Below are 20318 nucleotides of genomic sequence, written 5' to 3'. Positions count from 1 at the left end.
CAGCCTCCTCCCTGCTGGGTCCTCATCACCCACAACCTCACCCCTGCTGGGTCCTCACCACCCACAGCCTCACCCCTTCTGGGTCCTCACCACCCACAGCCTCACCCCTGCTGGGTCCTCACCACCCACAGCCTCACCCCTTCTGGGTCCTCACCACCCACAGCCTCACCCCTTCTGGTTCCTCACCACCCACAACCTCACCCCTTCTGGTTCCTCACCACCCACAGCCTCCTCCCTGCTGGGTCCTCACCACCCACAGCCTCACCCCTGCTGGGTCCTCACCACCCACAGCCTCACCCCTGCTGGGTCCTCACCACCACAGCTACCTCCCTCCTGGGTCCTCACCACCCACAGCCTCATCCCTGCTGGGTCCTCACCCCTGCTGGGTCCTCGCCACCTAACAACTCCTCCCATCCGGCCATGGGCCAGCAGGACATTTCTAATTTCAGGAACTCTACACAAAGGTCCTGTTTCAGAGGTGTTTTGAGGTGACCTCTGACACTGATTTAACCCTCAGGGGGCTCTGGAAGGAACACTTTAATATCCTCACTCACTTGAGACTCAGAGAGCATAGAACCACGCAATCAGCCTGGGAGAAATGGTGCCCGAGTCTGTTGCCGAAAGAGCCTGTGAGGGCAGCCTGTCTATTGTGGGGGACACTGTGTCTCTGCGCAAGTGCATGGCATGGAGTGGATGGTGATGGGGAGGAGTCGGTGAGGACACAGCACTGAGCTGACTTCCCAGGAGCTCTGGGACCTTCAGAGGAGCAGCTGCGGAGTCTCTTCAGAGGAGGAGGGAAGGGAGGATCCTCCTACTCCACTCATCAGGGAAATGCGGGGGCGGGGGAGAAGCGCAGTTTTATTGAGAGACATCACTAAGAACATTTTTTTAGAACAAACAGAACAAAAATGATCAGATTTGTATGGGACCGCAGAAGACCCTCAACAGCCAAAGCAATCCTGAGGCAGGGGAAATGAAGCCAGAGGCAGCACACTCCCTGACTTCACATGATACTACAAAGCAGCAATAATCAAAGTGGCATGGTATTTGTGGACAAAACAGACACAGATACAAATGAAACAGAATTGAGAATAAAATAAAATAAACCCACATGTATATGAGCAAAAATATTTTGACAAAGGAATCAAAACATATTATGGAGAAAATAAAACCTCTTAATAAATGGTGCTATGAAAAGTATAAAACCACATGCAAAATAATAAAACTAAACTACTGCATGTCCCCATACACAAAAATGAATGCAAAGTTGATGAAAGACCTAAATATAAGATCTGAAACAATAAATTACATAGACGAAAACATTGATACTAAACTTATGGACCTTGTTCTTAGAGAGGATTTTATGAATTTGGCCCCTAAGGCAAGGGAAGTAAAAGCAAAAACAAATGAATGAGACTATCAAACTAAAAAGCTTCTGCACGGCCAAGGAAACCACCAACAAAGTAAAAAGGCAGCCAACTGAATAGAAGATATTAGCAAACAACAGCTTCAACAAGGGGGTATAGCCAAAATATATAAAAAACTCATACAATACCAAAACCAACAACAACCCACAAACAAACAAAAAACCTGAACAGACACTTCTCCTAAGAAGACATACAAATGGCCAATAGATATATGAAAAGATGTTCAACTTCACTAGCTATTAGGAAACCAAAACTGCAGAGAGATACCACCTCACACCTGTTAGCATTCCCCTAATTGCCAGTGAGGTTGGACATCTTTTCATATATCTACTAGAGGCCCAGTGCACAAGAGCCCCTCAGCCTGGCCTGCATCCTCTCCGATCGGAACCCCTCAGGGGATGTCTGACTGCTGGATAGTTGAACATCCCTCTCACAATCCAGGACCACTGGCTCCTAACCACTCACCTGCCTGCCTGCCTGATCACCCCTAACCACTCTCCCTGCCTGCCTGATTGCCCTGAACTCCTCTACCTGCCAGCCTCATCACCCCTAACTGCTCCCTTGCTGGCCTGATCGCCCCTAACTGCTCCCCTGCTGGCCTGATCGCCCCTAACTGCTCCCCTGCTGGCCTGATCGCCCCTAACTGCTCCCCTGCTGGCCTGATCGCCCCTAACTGCTCCCCTGCCTGCCTGATTGCCCCTAACCACCTCTGCCTTGGCCCCTGGACTCAGGACCTGGGCTTCCCTCCCTGTTTGACTGCAGGCACCTGGGACCTCAGGCAGCTCTTCACAGGCCAGCTGCAGGCACCTGGGAACCCCAGCGGCTTGGTCTGGGCTGGCCACAGGCACCCGGGGCCATGTTCGGCTTCACCCGGGCCTGGCTTTGTCAGGAAGGACAACTGGAAGATGTCTGGTCTAATTAGCATATTACCCTTTTATTAGTATACATTGGTTATTTGTATGTCCTCTTGGGAGAGGTGTATTTTCAGGTCCTCTGCCCACTTTTTGACTGGATTGCTTATTTATTTGGTATTGAGTTTTTTATACATTTTGGAAATTAAACTTTTGTCAGAGCTACCATTTGTCAATATCATCTTCCATCTGGTTGGCTACCTCTTTGTTTTGTTGTTCATATCTTTTGCTGTGCAGAAGTTCTTCAGTTTGATATAGTCCCATTCATTTATTTTTACCTTTACCTCCCTTGCCTTTGGGGTCAGGTCCAATGTTCTCTACCACCCAGGTCCGTATGTTTGATACTTATATTTTCTTCTATGTAACTTAGTTTTGGTCTTATTTTTAGGTCTTTGATTCATTTTAAATTAATTTTTGTACACAGGGACAAACTGCAATCCAGTTTCATTCGTTTGCATGTGGCTTTTCAGTTTCCCCAGTCTCATTTATTAAAGAGACTATCTTTACTCCAATGTGTGATTCTGATCCCTTTGTTGAAAATTATCTGCCCATATACATGTGGTGTTATAGCTGAGCTCTATATTACATTCCATTGATCTGTGTGTCTGTTTCTCTGCCAATACCAGACTGTTTTGATTATGTAGCTCTGTAGTATAATTTGAAGTCAGGTAGCTGATACCTCCAGCTTTGTTCTTTTATTCTCCGCATTGCTTTGGCTATTCAGGTTCTTTTGTGGTTCCATACAAATCTGATGATTTCTCATTCTATTTCTTTAAAAAATGATATTGAGATTTTGATGAGGATTGCATAAAATCTGTACTGCTTTGGGTAATATGGCCATTTTAACTATGTCGATTCTTCTAATCCATGAATATGGGATATTTTTTCCATTTCATTGTGTCTTTTCAATTTCTTTTAATAATGTTTTGTAATTTTCAGTATATAGGTCTTTCACATTCTTTATTAAGTTTATTCCTAGGTATTTTATTCTTTTGGTTGCTATTGCAAAAGGGATTGTTTTTCCATTTATTTTTCTGAAGTTTTTTTGTTGGTATACAGGAAGGCAATGGATTTTTGTACATTGATTTTGTATTCTGCAACTTAACTGTATTTGTTTATTATTTCTAGTTTTTTTTGGTAGAGTCTGTAAGGTTTTCTATATATAGCATCATGTCATCTGCAAAACATGACAGTTTGACTTCTTCCTTCCCTATTTAGATTCCTTTTATTTCTTTCCCTTGCCTTATTGCTCTGGCTAAGATTTCCAGGACTATCTATATATATAAAAGCCTAAGCAACTGTTATGACCAAATGATCGGAACAACTGGAATGATTGGTCGACTAGTTGCTATGATGTGCACTGACCACCACGGGGCAGATGCTCAATGCAGGAGCTTCCCCCTGGTGGTCAGTGAGTTCCCACAGGCAACCTCCCGTGGCCCATCAACTGCCCTCAGTCCCTCCCCGTGGCTGGTAGGCCCATATCGACCCTTGGTGCTAAACCATTCATCTCCTGGTGCTAAACCATTCGTAGACGACCTGCTTCTGGATCAGGGTTTTGTATGTAGCAGAGCAGCTCCCTTGCTGTGATCTACTGAAAGTCAGCCCTTGATACAAGGGGTTGTCTCACTCCTGTCCACTCTCTTCCCAGGGGGGCACCTGCCTGCTGTGGTGGCAGCACTGCAGCAAAGGAAGGAGAAGGGGGTAGACTGAGAACTGCGCAGTGGCAGGGAACCGCCTCCTCCTCTTCCTTCCCCAGGGGCCACCCACCTGCTGTGATGGTGGCACAGCAGCAAGAGGAGGAGGAGGGGGGAGGTGGGGAACTGTGTGGTGGTGTGGTGCCAAAGATGGCATCAGTGTCTGGCATCAGTTCCTTCTGCGCCCAGCCTGGTGACTGTTGCCTCCTCTCCCGACCCCCCTGGGGCCTCTGGGCCTGGGCTGGGACAGGGAACCGTGGGTGGGTGGTGGCAGATGCAGTCCCTTTTCCAGTGGGGCTGAGGGCCAGCTCCGTCCTCAGAGCCAGTGGCCAACTTCCCATGGTCCCTCCCACCCCACACCGGCCAACCTCCTGTGGTTCCCCTCCCCCCATGCACGAATTCATGCACTGGGCCTCTAAATGTTGAATAAGAGAGGTGAGAGTGGGCATCCTTGTCTTGTTCCTGGTCTTAGAGGAAAAAATTTCAGTTTTTTCACCATTGAGTATGATACTGGCTGAGGGTTTATCATATACTAGAGGCCCGGTGCATGAAATTCGTGCACGGGCGTGTGTGTCCCTCAGCACAGCCTGCACTCTCTCCAATCTGGGACACCTCGAGGGATGTCTGACTGCCCATTTAGGCCCAAGACAACCCTCTCACAATCCAGGACTGCTGGCTCCCAATTGCTTACCTGCCTGCCTTCTTGAATGCCCCTAACTGTTTCTGCCTGCCAGCCTGATCACCCCTACCACTCCCCTGCCAGCCTGATTGCCCCTAACTGCCATCCCCTGCAGGCCTGGTCACCCCTAACTGCCCTCCCCTGCAGCCCTGGTCACCCCTAACTGCCCTCCCCTGCTGGCCCGGTCACCCCTAACTGCCCTCCCCTGCAGGCCTGGTCACCCCTAACTGCCCTCCACTGTAGGCCTGATCATCCCCAACTGCCCTCCCCTGCAAGACTGTCCCCCCCAACTGCTCTTCCCTGCAGGCCTGGGTCCCCCCAAATTCCCTCCCCTGCAGGCTTGGTTGCCCCCAACTGCCCTCCCTTGCAGGCCTGGTCCCTCCCAACTGCCCTCCCCTGCTGGCCATCTTGTGGTGGCCATCTTGTGTCCACATGGGGGCAGCCATCTTGCGTGTTGGAGTGATGGTCAATTTGCATATTACTCTTTTATTATATAGGATGGCCTTTATTATGTTGAGTTACATTTCTTCTATTCCTATCTTATTGAGTGTTTTAATCATAAATGGATATTATATCTTATCAAAGGCTTTTTCTGCATCTATTGACAAGATCATGTGATTTTTATCCTTTCTTTGGTTAATGTGGTGTCTTATGTTGATTGATTTGGGAATGTTGAACCATCCATGTGCCCCTAGAATGAACCTCTCTTGATTGTGATGTATTGTTTTTTGGATGTACTGTTGTATTTGATTTGCTTGTATTTTGTGTAGGATTTTTGTGTATGTATTCATCAGGGATATTGGTCTGTAGTTTCATTTTTGTGTGTGTGTTATCTTTGCCAGGTTATATTGGACTCGTAGAATATATTAGGAAGTATTGGCTCTTCAATTTTTTGGAAGAGTTTGAAAACGATACATATTATTTCTTCCTTGAATGTTCAGTAGAATTCACTGGTGAAGCCATCTGGTCCTGGACTTTTGTTTTTGGGGGAAGTTTTTGATGGTTGTTTCAATTTCCTCACTGCTGATCAGTCTATTTAGATTTTCCAGTTCTTCATGATTTAATCTAGGAAGATTATATGTTTCTAGGAACTTATCCATTTCTCTAGGTTATTTAATTTGGTGGCATGAAGTCTTTCATAATATTCTAGTATGATCCTTTGTATATCTGTGATGTCTGTGATGTCTTCTCTCTCATTTCTGATTTTGTTTATATGGGTCTTTTCCCTTTTTTCCCTAGGGAGTCTAGCCAGGGGTTTGTCAATTTTATTAATATTTTCAAAGAACCAGCTGTTTTATTGATTTTTTGTATATATTTTTGTTTTCTATTTCATTTAATTCTGTTCTAATTTTTATTATTTCCTTTCTTCTGCTAACTTTGGGTTGCTTTAGTTCTTCTTTTGCTAGTATTTTAAGATGTGACATTAGGTTATTTACTTGGAATTTCTCTTGTTTATTGAGATAGGCCTGTAATGATATAAACTTCCCTCTTATTATTGCTTTGGCTGCATCCCAGAGATTTTCATATGGTGTTATCATTCTCATTTGTCTCCATATATCTTTTGATCTCATCTTTTATTTCTTCTTTGACACAGTCATTTTTTATTAATATGTTGTTTAATCTCCACGTTATTTGCAGGTTTCTTTACTTCCTTTTTGCAGGTGATTTTTAATTTCAAGGTCAGAAAATATAATTGATATAATTTTGATCTTTTAAAATTTGTTGATGCTTGTTCTGTAACCCAATATATGGTCTATCCTTGAGAATGTTCTATATATGCTGGAGAAGAATGTGTAGTCTAATATTCTGGGATGAAATGTTCTGTAAGTGTCAATTATATCCATTTGACCTAGTGTTTCATTTAAGGCCAATATTTATTTATTTGATTGATCTGTCTAGAGCTGTTAATGGAGAATTAAGGTCTCCAACTATAATTTGTTTTGACCTGTTTCTCCCTTTAGTTCTGTAAGTAGCTGTTTAATATATTTCAGTGCTCCCTGATTGGGTGCATATATATTAAGAAGTGTTAAGTTTTCTTGATGTAGTGTTCCCTTTATCATAATAAAGTGGCCATCTTTGTGTCTTATTTTTTTGAAATCTGTTTTGTCAGATGTAAGTATGGCTACACCTGCTTTTTTGTGGGTGTTTTATTGTTTGTAGATTCATTTTTCACCCTTTTACTTTGAATCTACCTTAGTCTTTGCTGTTTAGATGTGTCTCTGGTAGGCGGCATATGGTTGGGTTTTGTCTTTTTAACCACTCTGCTACTCTGTGCCTCTTTATTGGTGAACTCAGACCATTTACATTTAGAGTAATTATTTATGTAAGAGGATTTCCTATAGCCATTTTATCTTTTATTTTCTGGTAACTCTGTGCCACCATTGGTTCCTTTCCTTTATGCTTCTGTTTGGTGGATTCCCTTTTTAAAGCAATATGTCCCCCTTTTTAAAGCAATATGTCCCATTTTGGAGACTTTTATGTGTGGTTGCTATCCTATATAATAAAGAGGGAATATGCAAATTGACCATCACTCTATCACAAAGATGGCTGCACCCACAGCTGAGGCCAAGTTCCCCTACAGAGTCTTAATGAGCAATCAGCAGGGACCTGAGGCTATGCCCTCCTCCGCCCCCTTGGGGCTTGATAGGGGACCTCAGGCCATGCACACACACACCCCCCCCCCCCCCGCCCTGGCGTCAGGCTGGGGGACCTTAGGCCATGCCTCCTGCCTTGGCACCAGGCCAGGGGAATTCAGGCCATGCCCCCCACCCGGTGGGGCTTGATTGTGACCTCAGGCTGCGCCCTCTTCCCTGGTGCCAGGCCAGGGGACCTGAGGCCATGCCCCCCGACCCGGCAGGGCTTGACGGGGGACCTCAAGGATGTGCCTCCCATCCTGATGCTGGGCTAGGGGACCTCAGGCTGCTCCCCCAGCCCCAGCACCATGCTAGGGGACCGCAGGCTGCACCCTCCTCCAGGTGGGGCTTGATAGGAGACTTCAGGCCATGCCCCCCAACCCGGCAACAGGCCGGGGGACCTCAGGCCACACCCCCTGCCCCAGCACCAGGCCAGGGGACCTGAGGCTGCACCCCCCCCTGCCTGGCGGGGCTTGACAGGGGACCTCAGGCCATGCTCCCCACCCAGTGGGGCTTGATAGGGGACCTCAAGGTGCACCCCCAGGGCTAGTTTGGGGGAACTCAGGCCGCACCCTCCACCCAGCAGGGCTTGACAGGGGACCTGAGGCTGCACCCCCATGCCAGTGGGGCTTGACGGGGGACTTGAGGCTGCACCTCCCTCTGATACCGGGCTGGGGGACATGAGGCTGTGCCCCCCTGCCTGGCGGGGTTTGACGGGGGGCCCTCAAGGCATGCCCCCACCCCATCTGGGGGACCTCAAACCATGCCCCCATCCTGGTGCCAGGCCAGGGGACCTGAGGCTACACCCCCTGTTCGGCGGGGCTTGACAAGGGTGGGACTGGCTGAGTCTGGATCTAGCCCAATGAGGGGGGGCAGCCAGGTTTGGGTCTCATGCAATTTTGAGGTGCATGTGGGTGGGCAGGGACTTGACTCTGGGTCCCCCTTTTAATGTGCACGAATTTCGTGCACCGGGCCACTAGTTAGGTTTATAAAGAGTGAAGTTGCATGTGTGCCATAGTTTTTTCCCCTTTGAGTGCACCTGATCCTCATCTTCCTTTTCCAGTTCATACCTTTCCCCCTTCCCCTTGTATGTTTTTATTGTCACAAATTAGCCTTATTTATGCTGCAAGTTTTTTTGGTGATCCTACTCATAGTGGTGTGACTTTATGGCCTTTGTTTCAGGTAGAATAACTCCCTTGAGTATTTCCTGCAATGAAGGTTTTCTAGTGATAAAATCCCTGAACCTCTGTATGTCTGGGAATATTCTTATTTTTTCCTTCATATTTAAAGGATAAGTTTGCTGGATATATGCATGGCTGGTAATTTCTCTCTTTTAGACGTTTGACTATTTGGTTCCACTCTCTTCTGGCTTGGTGAGTTTCTGTTGAGAAGTTGGGTGAAATTCTGATGGGTTTTCCTTCGTAGGTCACTTCCTTCTTTTCCCTGCATGCTTTGAGGATTTTTCCTTTGTCATTAATTTTTGACATCTTCATTACCAAGTTCCTTGGAGAAGGCCTCTTTGGATTGAGGTAACTAGGTGCTCTGTTTGTTTCTTGGATTCAAGGATCTAGTTCTTTCCATTGATTTGGGAAGTTCTCACATACTAGTTGTTTGAATAGACTCTCTATTCCATACTCCCACTCTTCTTCCTCTACTATGCCTATGATTCTGATATTACTTTTTTATGGAATCAGAGAGGTCTTGTAGAGCTCTTTCACATTCTTTATTCTCACGTCTCTCTCTTCTTCCCTCTGCATCCTTTCTTGATTCCTATCTTTGATATCACTAATTTTTCCCTATAATTGGTTGGTTCTGTTTTCTATGCTTAACAACTTACTCTTTATTTCTTTTATTGCATGCTTCATTTCCAGGATTTCTGATCAAGTATTTTTTAAAATTTCAATTTCCTTGTAGAAATACTCCCCAACCCAATTAATTTGTTTTCTCAATGCACTGAAATGCCTGTCAGTATTTTTTCACATCTCATTGAGTATTTTCAGAACTGCAATCTTGAAATTTCTGTCATTCATATCACATAATTCCATGTGTTCCAGCCTATTTTCTGGGAATTTTTTCATTTTCTTTATGCTCATCATCTTTACCATGGTTATTCATGATTTTTGCTGTTCTTTGTTTTCCTGTTTATCTCTGAGGTGGTCTTTCTACTCTGTTCCAGTAGATGATACTGATTCACAAGATTTTTACCTCTGTGACCTCACAGTTTTGAATAGCCATGGCTTCCTTAGGGCTGTATAGCCTCTGCTGCTTGGGGGTGAGGTTTGCTTTTCCCTCATTGTAACGGTGACCCCTGCCCTCCAGGGATCAAGCCAAAGCACCTCTCTTGAGGTTCAGTCACAGAGGGAAACTGTGTTTCTACTGCAACAGCTCTTGGCCTACAGATAATACACTCCTGGATCCAACTCCAAGGGAAATAGGAAGCGAGTTTTGGGAGTCTAATTAGTGACAGGGCTCTGGGATTTACTTTCTTTGTCTGAAAGACAACTGCCAGGCCCAGCAGTTGGGAGCAGCTCTGTAGGGTGGTCGTCTGCTGACCCACTTTTTGCTCTTGCCACTCAAGCATGCGATTCAGACCTTACTCATAGTGCGCCCATGGTTCAGACCCTGCCCTCTCTCATTGCCTGAGTGTGTATGAGCACACAACTCTGCAACTCCAACAGACAATGTTTGGAACATAAAAATAACGGGATAACTAATGGCCAAAAGTTTTTCAAATTTTATGATGACAATAAACCTACACATTCAAAGCTCAACAGAACCAAAGGAAAAGAATAAAACTACTACCAAGAAGCATCATCAGTAAATTTCATAAAACCACTGCTAAATAAACACCATAAAATCTTCCAGGAAAAAAGAACTGTACATAAAATGGAAAAAAGATACAAATTAAAGCAGAGGTTTCATTGGAAACAATGCCTGTGAATAGACAGTGGAACGACATCTTTAAACTAACATTCTATATGCAGTGACAATATCTTTCAAAAGCAAAGATAAAATAAATGCTCTTTTAGACATAAAAATCTGAAGGAATTAATCACTTAGCATACCTGCACTAAAAAAAAAAAAAGTCGGGAACAGAAGATGGTGACTGGCAGGAAGGTAGGGAGGGAGAAAGTGTGAGAGAGTGAGGGAGCGATAGAGGAGTGTGTGGATGTGTGTGGTGTGTGAGTGTATGAGCTAGGGACAGTTGGATTCTGCAGGTCTTCCAAGGGGCTGCCAAACCGGGCAGTCTTAGATGGCAGAGCCCCACGCAAAAGGCGGACACTTCTGGGTGGCTAGTGCAGGCACAGAGACCATGCCATCTTGAAAAACAGAGATGCTTGAGACTTGGAGCCTGGCTTCAGCACCACCCAGTCCAGTCTCAGATGCAAACCAGAACCCTGCAGCCACTGGGGACAGAGACCTGCCACCACAGCTGCAGACCCACAGACAACAAGAATCCAGACATCCCAGCCACAGATTTCTGTGAGTCAAAGAGCCTATCCCCCTTCCCCACAGGCTAGTGGGCAGCGCCATAGTAACTGATAGACTCGCCCCTTGCATAGGTTGCAGCACTACTACAGGAATTTGAGCCTGGGAATCTGTTACCCACAATGCAATTGGGCAACCAAACCCAAAGCCCATGCAGGGCGGCAGTGCCACTTGACTTTGATTCTGGGAAAGCGCACACGAAAGTCTGTTTTCCACAGCGCAGGAGCAGACTTCAGGCCGACACAGTGCTACTGTGCAACCCAATCCCCCAAGCTGACCAGGACATCGATTCTCCAGGCTGGAGGCAGCACTGAGCACCACTGACTTGACTCTGTTTCTTATCGTGTGGGCCTGGGATCCCTGACTCCCAGTGCATTCACACTAAGAGCCAGTGATTACAATTCTTGGTGCATGCACACACAGGGACCCTGACTCTCATCAAGAGGCCCCACGAAGCAACAGAGAATCTGATACAGGGGAAATCTAACTCCTGGTATGCGCTAGGGGACTCTGATTTTCGGTACACGTCAGCAGGGTCTCTGCTTCAGCGTGGTGCAGGCAGGGCCCCTGATTCTAGGTGCACACATGAGACCACACTGAGCGCTGGTAACGCTGACCCTGGGCGAGCCTGGTTCCCACCAACTCACGGCAGCCACATGTCTTCGTGTTGGAGCACTTCAGTGACACTCGGGTGGTGTGAAGCTCCCACTGCACATGGCCCAGGTCCATGCAACTCGACATTTGAAGCTTCTGGTGATAGTCAGAATGGGGAGGTGACACAATTCCCAGAGGAAAGAAAATGAGGAGTTGCCAAGAAAGGAAATTAGTGAAATTGAAGCATGCAACATGACCGAAAAAGAATTGAGAGTAATGGTCAAGCAATTCATACACCAGATGGATGAGAAAATCTACAACCTATGCAAGAATCAGAAGAATTGAAAAGTGATATAGCTACAATAAAAAATACCATGGAACATTTCAACAGTAGACTAGAAGAAGAAGAGGACCAAATTAGTGGGTTAGAAGATAAGGTAGAGAAACAAGCTCAATATGAACAGCAACTGGAGGAAAAATAAATAAAAAGCAGGAGGAGAGCCTAAGGGAGCTTTGGGACAACATGAAACAAAATAACATACGTATAATAGGACTGCCAGAAGGACAAGAAGAGTAGCAAGGATTAGAAAATCTATTTGAAGAAATAATGACAGAAAACTTCCTGGATATGTGGAAGAAAAAAGTTACACAAGTACAGAGAGTCCCAAACAAGATGAATCCCAAAAGACCCACACCAAGACACATCATAATTTCAATGGCAAATGTTAACGACAAAGAGAGAATCTTAAAGGCTGCAAGAGAGAGACAGAGAGTTACCCACAAAGGAACCCCCATCAGATTATCAAACGATGTCTCAACAGAAACACATCAAGCTAGAAGGGAATGGAAGGAGGTATACAAAGTGTTGCAAAGAAAAGGACTGAATCCAAGAATACTCTATCCAGCAAGACTATCAATCAAAATTGAAGGGGAAATCAGGAGCTTCGCAGACAAAAAAAGGCTCAGGGAGTTTGTCACTACCAAACAAGCAATGCAAGAAATGCTAAAGGGAATGCTGAAAAAAAGAAGAAAGAAAGAAAGAAAGAAAGAAAGAAAGAAAGAAAGAAAGAAAGAGGTAAGAAGGAGCACAGGCACAAAAATAGAAATGACTACAAACAAGTACCTTTCACTAATAACTTTAAACATAAACGGACTAAATGCTCCAATCAAAAGACACAGAGTGGCTGAATGGATAAAAAAACACGACCCATATATATGCAGTCTATAAGAGACCCACCTCAGAACAAGGGACTCACACAGACTGAAAGTGAAGGGATTGAAAAATATTTTTCAGGCAAATGGAAAAAATAAAAAAGCTGGAATAGCAATACATATATCTGATAAAATAGACCTCAAAGTGAAGGCCATAACAAGAGATAAGCAAGGCCACTCCATAATACTAAAGGGATTGATACAACAACAGTATATAAACCTGATAAGCATATAGGTACACAATGCAGGAGCACTCAAATACATTTAAAAAAAAACCTCCTGGAAGATATCAAGGGAGAGATCGACAACAATACAATCATAGTAGGGGACTTTAATACCCCACTGACATCACTGGATAAATCCTCTAGACAAAAAATCAGCAAAGAAACAGCAATCCTAAATGACTCACTAGATCAGATGGACTTAACTGACATCATCAGAACATTTCACCCCAAAGCCACTGAATATATGTTCTTCTCAAGTGCACATGGGACATTTTAAAAAATAGGCCACATATTGGGTCACAAGCAAAGTCTCCCCAAATTCAAGAAGATAGAAATCATACCAAGCATCTTCTCAGAACACAATGGCATAAAATTAGAAATAAACTACAATAAAAACAATAAAAAAACCTCAAACACTTGGAAGCTGAATAGCATACTATTAAAAAATGATTGGGTTACCAATTAGATTAAATAAGAAATTAAAAACACCCTAGAAACTAATGACAATAAAAACACAACAATCCAAAATCTATGGGACACAATGAAAGCAGTCCTGAGAGGGAAGTTTATAGCTCTACAGGCCTATATTAAAAAACAAGAAAGAGTGGTAGTAAATAATCTAACTCTACAACTCAAAGAATTAGAAAGAGAGCAACAAGAAAAGCCCAGAGTGAGCAGAAGGAAGAAGATAATAAAGATCAGAGCAGAAATAAATGACATACAGACAAAAAAACAACCAAACAAACAAAAAAACAATACAAAAGATCAATGAAACCAAGAGCTGGTTCTTTGAAAGGATAAACAAGATTGATGAACCTCTAGCCAGGCTCACCAAGAAGCAAAGAGAGAGGACCCAAATAAACAAAATCAGAAATGAAAGAGGCAAAATAACAACAGACTCCACAGAAATACAAAGGATTGTTAAAAAATACTATGAACAACTCTACTCCAACAAACTAGACAACCTGGAGAAAATGGACATATTCCTAGAAAAATACAACCTTCCAAAACTCAATCAGGAAGATTCTAAAAATCTCAATAGGCCGATAACTATGGAAGAAATTGAAGCAGTCATCGAAAAGCTCCAAGCAAACAAAAGTCCGGGGCCAGGTGGCTTCACAGAGCAGTTATACCAAACACTTGAGGAAGAACTAAAACCTACCCACCTGAGAGTATGCCAAAAATTCAAGAGAAAGGAACATTTCCAAGCTCATTCTATGAAACCAGCATCACCCTAATACCAAAACCAGATAAAGACAACACAATGAAAGAGAATTACAGGCCAATATCCCTCATGAACATAGATGCCAAAATCCTCAACAAAATTCTAGCAAATTGGATCCAGCAGTACATCAGAAAGATCATATACCATGAACAAGTAGGAATTATCCTGGGGATACAAGGATGGTACAAAATTCACAAATCAATAGATGTGATACATCACTTAAACAAATTGAGAGATAAAAACCACATAGTTATACAAATTGGTGCAGAAAAAGCATTTGACAAAATCCAACACCCTTTTTTGATAAAAACTCTCAGCAAGGTGGGAATAGAAGGATCATACCTCACCATAATAAAAGCCATATATGATAAACCCACAGCCAACATCATACTCAATGGGCAAAAACTAAAACCATATTCTCTAAGAACAGGAACAATACAGGGATGCCCACTCTCACCACTCCTGTTTGACATAATACTGGAAGTACAAGCCATTGGGATCAGACAAGAAGAATAAATAAAAGGCATCTAAATTGCAAAAGAAGAAGTAAAACTGTCCTTATTCACAGGTGACATGATACTGTACATAGAAAACCCTAAAGACTCCATCAAAAATTATTAGATATATTTAATACATGAATTTGGCAATGTAGCAGGATACAAAACTAATGCCAAGAAATCTATGGCATTTCTTTACACCAATAGTGAACTTACAGAAGGTGAGACTAAAAAAGCAATCTCATTTACCATCACACCAAAAAAATTAAGATACCTATGAATAAACTAAACCAAGGAAGTAAAAGACCTATATGCGAAAAACTACGGTATAGTGAAAAAAAGAGATAGAGGAAGACATAAAAAAGATGGAAGAACATACCGTGTTCATGGATTGGTAGAATCAACATCATCAATATATCCATACTACCCAAAGCAATCTACAGGTTCAATGCATTCCCCATTAAAATAACAACGGCATATTTCACAGGCCTAGAAAGAACTCTCCAAAAATTCATCTGGAATAAAAAAGGACCCCGAATAGCCACAGCAATCCTGAGAAAGAAGAACAAAGTAGGTGGGATCTCAATACCAGATTTCAAGCTGTATTACGAAGTCACTGTTCTTAAAACAGCCTGGTACTGGCATAAGAACAGATACTGATCAATGGAATAGAATAGAGAACCCAGAAATCGACCCAAACCACTATGCCCAAATAATATTTGACAAAGGAGGCATGAACATACAATGGATTTAAGACAGTCTCTTCAATAAATGGTGTTGGGAAAATTGGACAGATACATGCAAAAAAATGAAACTAGACCACCAACTTACTCCATACACAAAAATAAACTCAAAATGGACAAAGGACTAAAACATAAGACAGGAAACCATAAAAATACTAGAGGAATCCACAGGCAGAAAAATCTCAGACATATGCCAAAGGAACTTCTTCACTGATACTGCCCCTAGGGCAATGGAAGCTAAAGAGAAAATTAACAAATGGGACTACATCAAAATAAAAAGCTTTTGCACAGTAAAGGAAACCATCAACAAAACAACAAGAAAGCCCACTGCATGGGAGAACATATTTGTCAATGTTATCACTGATAAGGGTTTAATCTCCAACATTTACAGGGAACCCGTACAACTTAACAAAAGGAAGATAAAGAACCCAAATAAACAATGGGCAATGGACCTAAATAGATACTTTTCAAAAGAAGACAGAAGGAAGGCAAGGAGACACATGAAAACATGCTCAAAATCACTATCTGTGAGATGCAAATCAAAATGACAATGTGGTACCATCTCACACCTGTCAGAATGGCTATCATCAACAAATCAACAAAGGACAAGTGTTGGCGAGGATGCGGAGAAAAAGGAACCCTGGTGCACTGCTGTTGGGAATGCAGACTGGTGCAGCCACTGTGGAGAACAGTATGGTTTCCTCAAAAAAACTAAAAATGGAACTTCCATTTGACCCTGCGATTCCACTTCTAGGAATATATCCCAAGAAACCAGAAACACTGATCAGAAAGGATATATGCACCCCTATGTTCATAGCAGCACAATTCACTGTAGCTAATATTTGGAAACAGCCTAAGTGTCCATCAGCAGATGAGAGGATTAAAAATCAGTGGTAAATCTACACAATGGAATACTACGCTGCTGTAAAAAAGGAAAGAACTCTTACCATTTGCAACAGCATGGATGGACCTGGATAGCATTACACTAAGCAAAATAAGTCAGTCGGAGAAAGATAAATATCATATGATCTCACTCATTTGTGGAATATAATGAACATAAACTGATGAACAAAAATAGATCCAGAGACAGAGAAACATCGATAAGACTGTCAAACCTTAGAGGGAAGGTAGGGGAGGGGAGGGGAGGGGTAAGGGGGAGAAATCAACCAAAGGACTTGTATGCATGCTTATAAGCCTAACCAATGGACACGGACACCAGGGGGGTCAGGGCATGAGTGAGGGAGGCATTGGGGGATTAATGGAGGGATGAGGACACATATGTAATACCTTAATCAATAAAGAAAAAAAGATTAAAAAACAAAAACAAGAAACAAACCAAGAAAAAAGTCAAAGATATTTTGTGAGGCAGAAGGAAAATTATATCAGATGGAAATCTAGATATAAACAAAGAAATGGAGAACACTCTAATTATTAAGCACACTGGTAATTATATGCCACATTGTCTTCAACTTCCTTAAAATATAACTGGAAAATCAAGAACAATGGTAATAAAATATTGCAGGTTTTATAATGTATGTTTAAGTAAAATGTATGACAATAACGGCATGAAGGGTATGAATATAAAAATAAAAGTGTAACTGGCGTAAGGTTCTTATACTATATGTGAAATGGTTCCATTTGAAGGAAGACCGTGATAAGTTAGAGTTGTGTAATGTATCAAAGATAATCCAGTTAAATACCCAAACAAAGTTATATAGAAAGGGAGATATAATGGAATCTCAGGAATATAATCAATAATTCAAGAGAAGGCAAGAAAGAGGGAAAAAACAGAGTATATGGTAGGATTAGAAATCAAATAAACGCTAAATGGAAACCATACCAAAAATATAAACAATCACATTAACTGTTAATGGCCTGAAATACAAAATAGTATGGAATGTAACCTGTAACTGAAAAATTAAAAATGTAAATGGCCTGAACACCTCAATTAAAAAGCAGCAAGAATCACATTGAATAAAGAGCATGCACTAACCAAATGTTTATATATGTATACAAAAGTGTCCTTCAATGATAGACACAAATAGGTAAGTAGCAAAAGAATGGGAAAAATATAACAGGCAAACATGAACTAAAGGAGAAACCGAGTAACCAGTCTCTCCTATGGACCCTGGCATCAGGGCTGCCCATGGACCCTAGCACCTTGCCCAAACATATGCAGAGTCTGGCACCAGGACTACCTGCCTATGGATGCACGTACCTGGCCCACACATAGAGTCTACTAGTTAGCTCATTTACAGATGCTGCCATCTGGCCTGCCCATGGTCCCCTTCAACTGGGCAGGGATAATAAAGGGTTTTCCCTTGAAATAATACCTTGTGCAAATGTTTGATCTGGATACCTGCCACCAATCTAGTTGGTTCAGCCTCAAAATATTTGTTTTGAGTTCTTCCACAGCCTTTCATTTCTTCCTCTTTCCTTATAATTCTTGGATGGCCATACCAGTATGAGCGCTACAAAGAAAGCCAAAATGTAATTACCAAAATATGCATTAAGGAATGAAGCACTCCATTTGAACAGACCTATACATGTAAAGTACATGAATCAGTGATCAAAACCTCCCTACAAAGAAAAAAGGTGAGCACCAGATGACTTCACTGGTGAACTCTACCAAACATTTAAACAAGATTAACAACAATTCTTCTCCAAGTCTTCCAAAAAGTGTGAGGATAAAACATTTTCTGACTCATTCTGTGAGCTCAGCATTACTCTGACACCAAAACCAGGCAATGGTATCATGAAGAAAGAAACTAGAGACCAATATCCCTTATTAATACAGATGAAAAAATCTTCAACCAAATGTTAGCAAACTGAATCCAATAGCATAGAAAAAGGATTATACATCATGATCAAGTGGGAATTATTCCAGAAATGCAGCTTCAACATATGAAAACCAATTAATGTAATATATTGCATTAATTGAACAAATGGAATAAACCATATAAGTATGGGAGATGGAAACATCAATGGGTTTGACAAAGGGTTTCATGATTAGAGACACTCAGAAAACTAGAAATAGAAGAGGACTTTCTCAAGATGACAAAGGGCATATGTGAAAAACCCAAAGCTAGGATCATACCCAATGGTGAAAGACGGAAAAGTTTTCCTTTAAAATCAGGAACAAGATGAGAATGTCTCCTTTCATCTCTGGTATTCACTGCTACAGTTTTAGCTGGAGCAATGAGGCAAGAAAAAGAAATAAAGGGCATCCAAATTGGAAAGGAAGAAGTAAAACTATCAATATTTGAGGATGACATGATACATTTATTTCCACACATAGAAAAATCCCAAAGAATCACTGTTACACATACTGCTAGAGCTAACAAACAAATTCAGAAACAGGATACAAGATTAACATGTAAAGATCAATTGTGTTTTTATACACCATTAATGAACAACCAAAAAAAAAAAGAACATAAACAATTTCATTGCATCTGACAGAGTAATATAGTCAGGAATAAAGTTAACCAAAGAAATAAAAGACTCACTACAAAACCTTGCTTAAAGAATTAAAAAAACAACAACCGTATAAATAGGAAGTTCATGGCCCTAACTGGTTTGGCTCCATGGATAGAGTGCTGGCCTGTGGACTGAAGGATCCCAGGCTCAATTCCAGTCAAAGGCATGTACCTTGGTTATGGGCACATCCCCAGTTAGGGGGTGTGCAGGAGGCAGCTGATCGATGTTTCTCTCTCATCGATGTTTCTAACTCTCTATCCCTCTCCCTTCCTCTCTGTAAAAAAAATCAATAAACTATATTAAAGAAAAAAAGAAAGTTCATGCCCTATTGGTTTGGCTCTAGTTGGTTTGGCTCAGTGAACAGAGCAGTAGCCTGTGGACTGAAGGGTCCCAGGTTCAATTCCCAGTCAGGACACATGCCCGGGTTGTGGGCTCCATCCCCAGTAGGGGACCTGCAGGAGGCAGTCTATCAATGATTCTCTCTCATCACTGATGTTTCTATCTCCCTTTCCCTTCCCTTCTTCTCTGAAATCAATAACAATATATCTTTTTAAAAAAGCAAGTTAATGAATTGAAATATAATATTTTTCATATGGCAATAATATTTAAAGTAATCAACAGACACATTATAATATTTATGAAAATTCCAGTGGCCACTTTTGCAAAAATAAAAAGCAGATCCTCAAGTTCATATGGAACTATAAGGGCCCTCTAATAGTCAAAACAATCTTAAAAAAAAAAAAAAGAGAGAAAGGCTGGAGGACTCATACTTTCATACTTCAAAACTTACTATAAAACTATAGTACTAAAACAATATAGTGCTGGCTTAAGTATATATACATATATATATATGTGTGTGTTTGTGTGTGTGTGTGTGTGTGTGTGTGTGTGTGTGTGTGTGTGTGTATTAAAGGCCCGGTGCACAAAATTCGTGCACAAGGGGAGGTTGTCCCTCAGCCCAGCCTGTACCCTCTCCAATCTGGGACCCCTCAAGGGATGTCCGACTGCCCGTTTAGGCCCGATCCAGGTAGGACATCCCTCTCACAATCCAGGACTGCTGGCTCCCAACTGCTTGCCTGCTTTCCTTTCTGATTGCCCCTAACAATCTGATTGCCCCTAACCACTTTTGACCCTTATCACTTGCCTGCTTTCCTTTCTGATTGCCCTTAACCACTTTTGACCCTTGCCAGCCTGATTACCCCCTAACCACTCCCCTGCCAGCCTGATTGCCCCTAACTGCTCTCCTCTGCAGGCCTGGTCAACCCTAACTGCCCTCCCCTGCAGGCCTAGTTTCCCCCAACTGCTCTCCCCTGCAGGCCTGGGTCCTCCCCAACTGCCCTTCCCTGCAGGCCCAGTTGCCCCCAACTTCACTCCTCTACTGGCCTGGTCACCCCTAACTGCCCTCCCCTGCAGGCTTGATTGCCCCCAATTGCCCTCCCTTGCAGATCTGGTCCCTCCCAACTGCTCTCCCCTGCTGGCCATATTGTCGCAGCCATCTTGTGTCCACATG

General features: G+C 42.7%; 1 protein-coding gene across 1 annotated transcript in view; it reads right to left on the bottom strand.

Moving 5' to 3' along the window:
- The window catches only part of LOC307110044 (phospholipid-transporting ATPase ABCA3-like), a gene marked incomplete at both ends in the record, with an annotated part of 343983 nt that overhangs the window by 302955 nt on the left and 20710 nt on the right, over positions 1-20318 (bottom strand). The window contains one exon of the mRNA XM_079789089.1: positions 17665-17802. Coding sequence (XP_079645215.1) covers positions 17665-17802 — 138 coding nt within the window. The remainder of the gene's footprint in view (positions 1-17664; positions 17803-20318) is intronic.

The sequence above is a fragment of the Cnephaeus nilssonii genome, assembly GCF_951640355.1.
Source record: "Cnephaeus nilssonii genome assembly, chromosome: 2".
Taxonomy (NCBI): domain Eukaryota; kingdom Metazoa; phylum Chordata; class Mammalia; order Chiroptera; family Vespertilionidae; genus Cnephaeus; species Cnephaeus nilssonii.
This window is presented reverse-complemented; position numbering and strand designations above follow the sequence as displayed.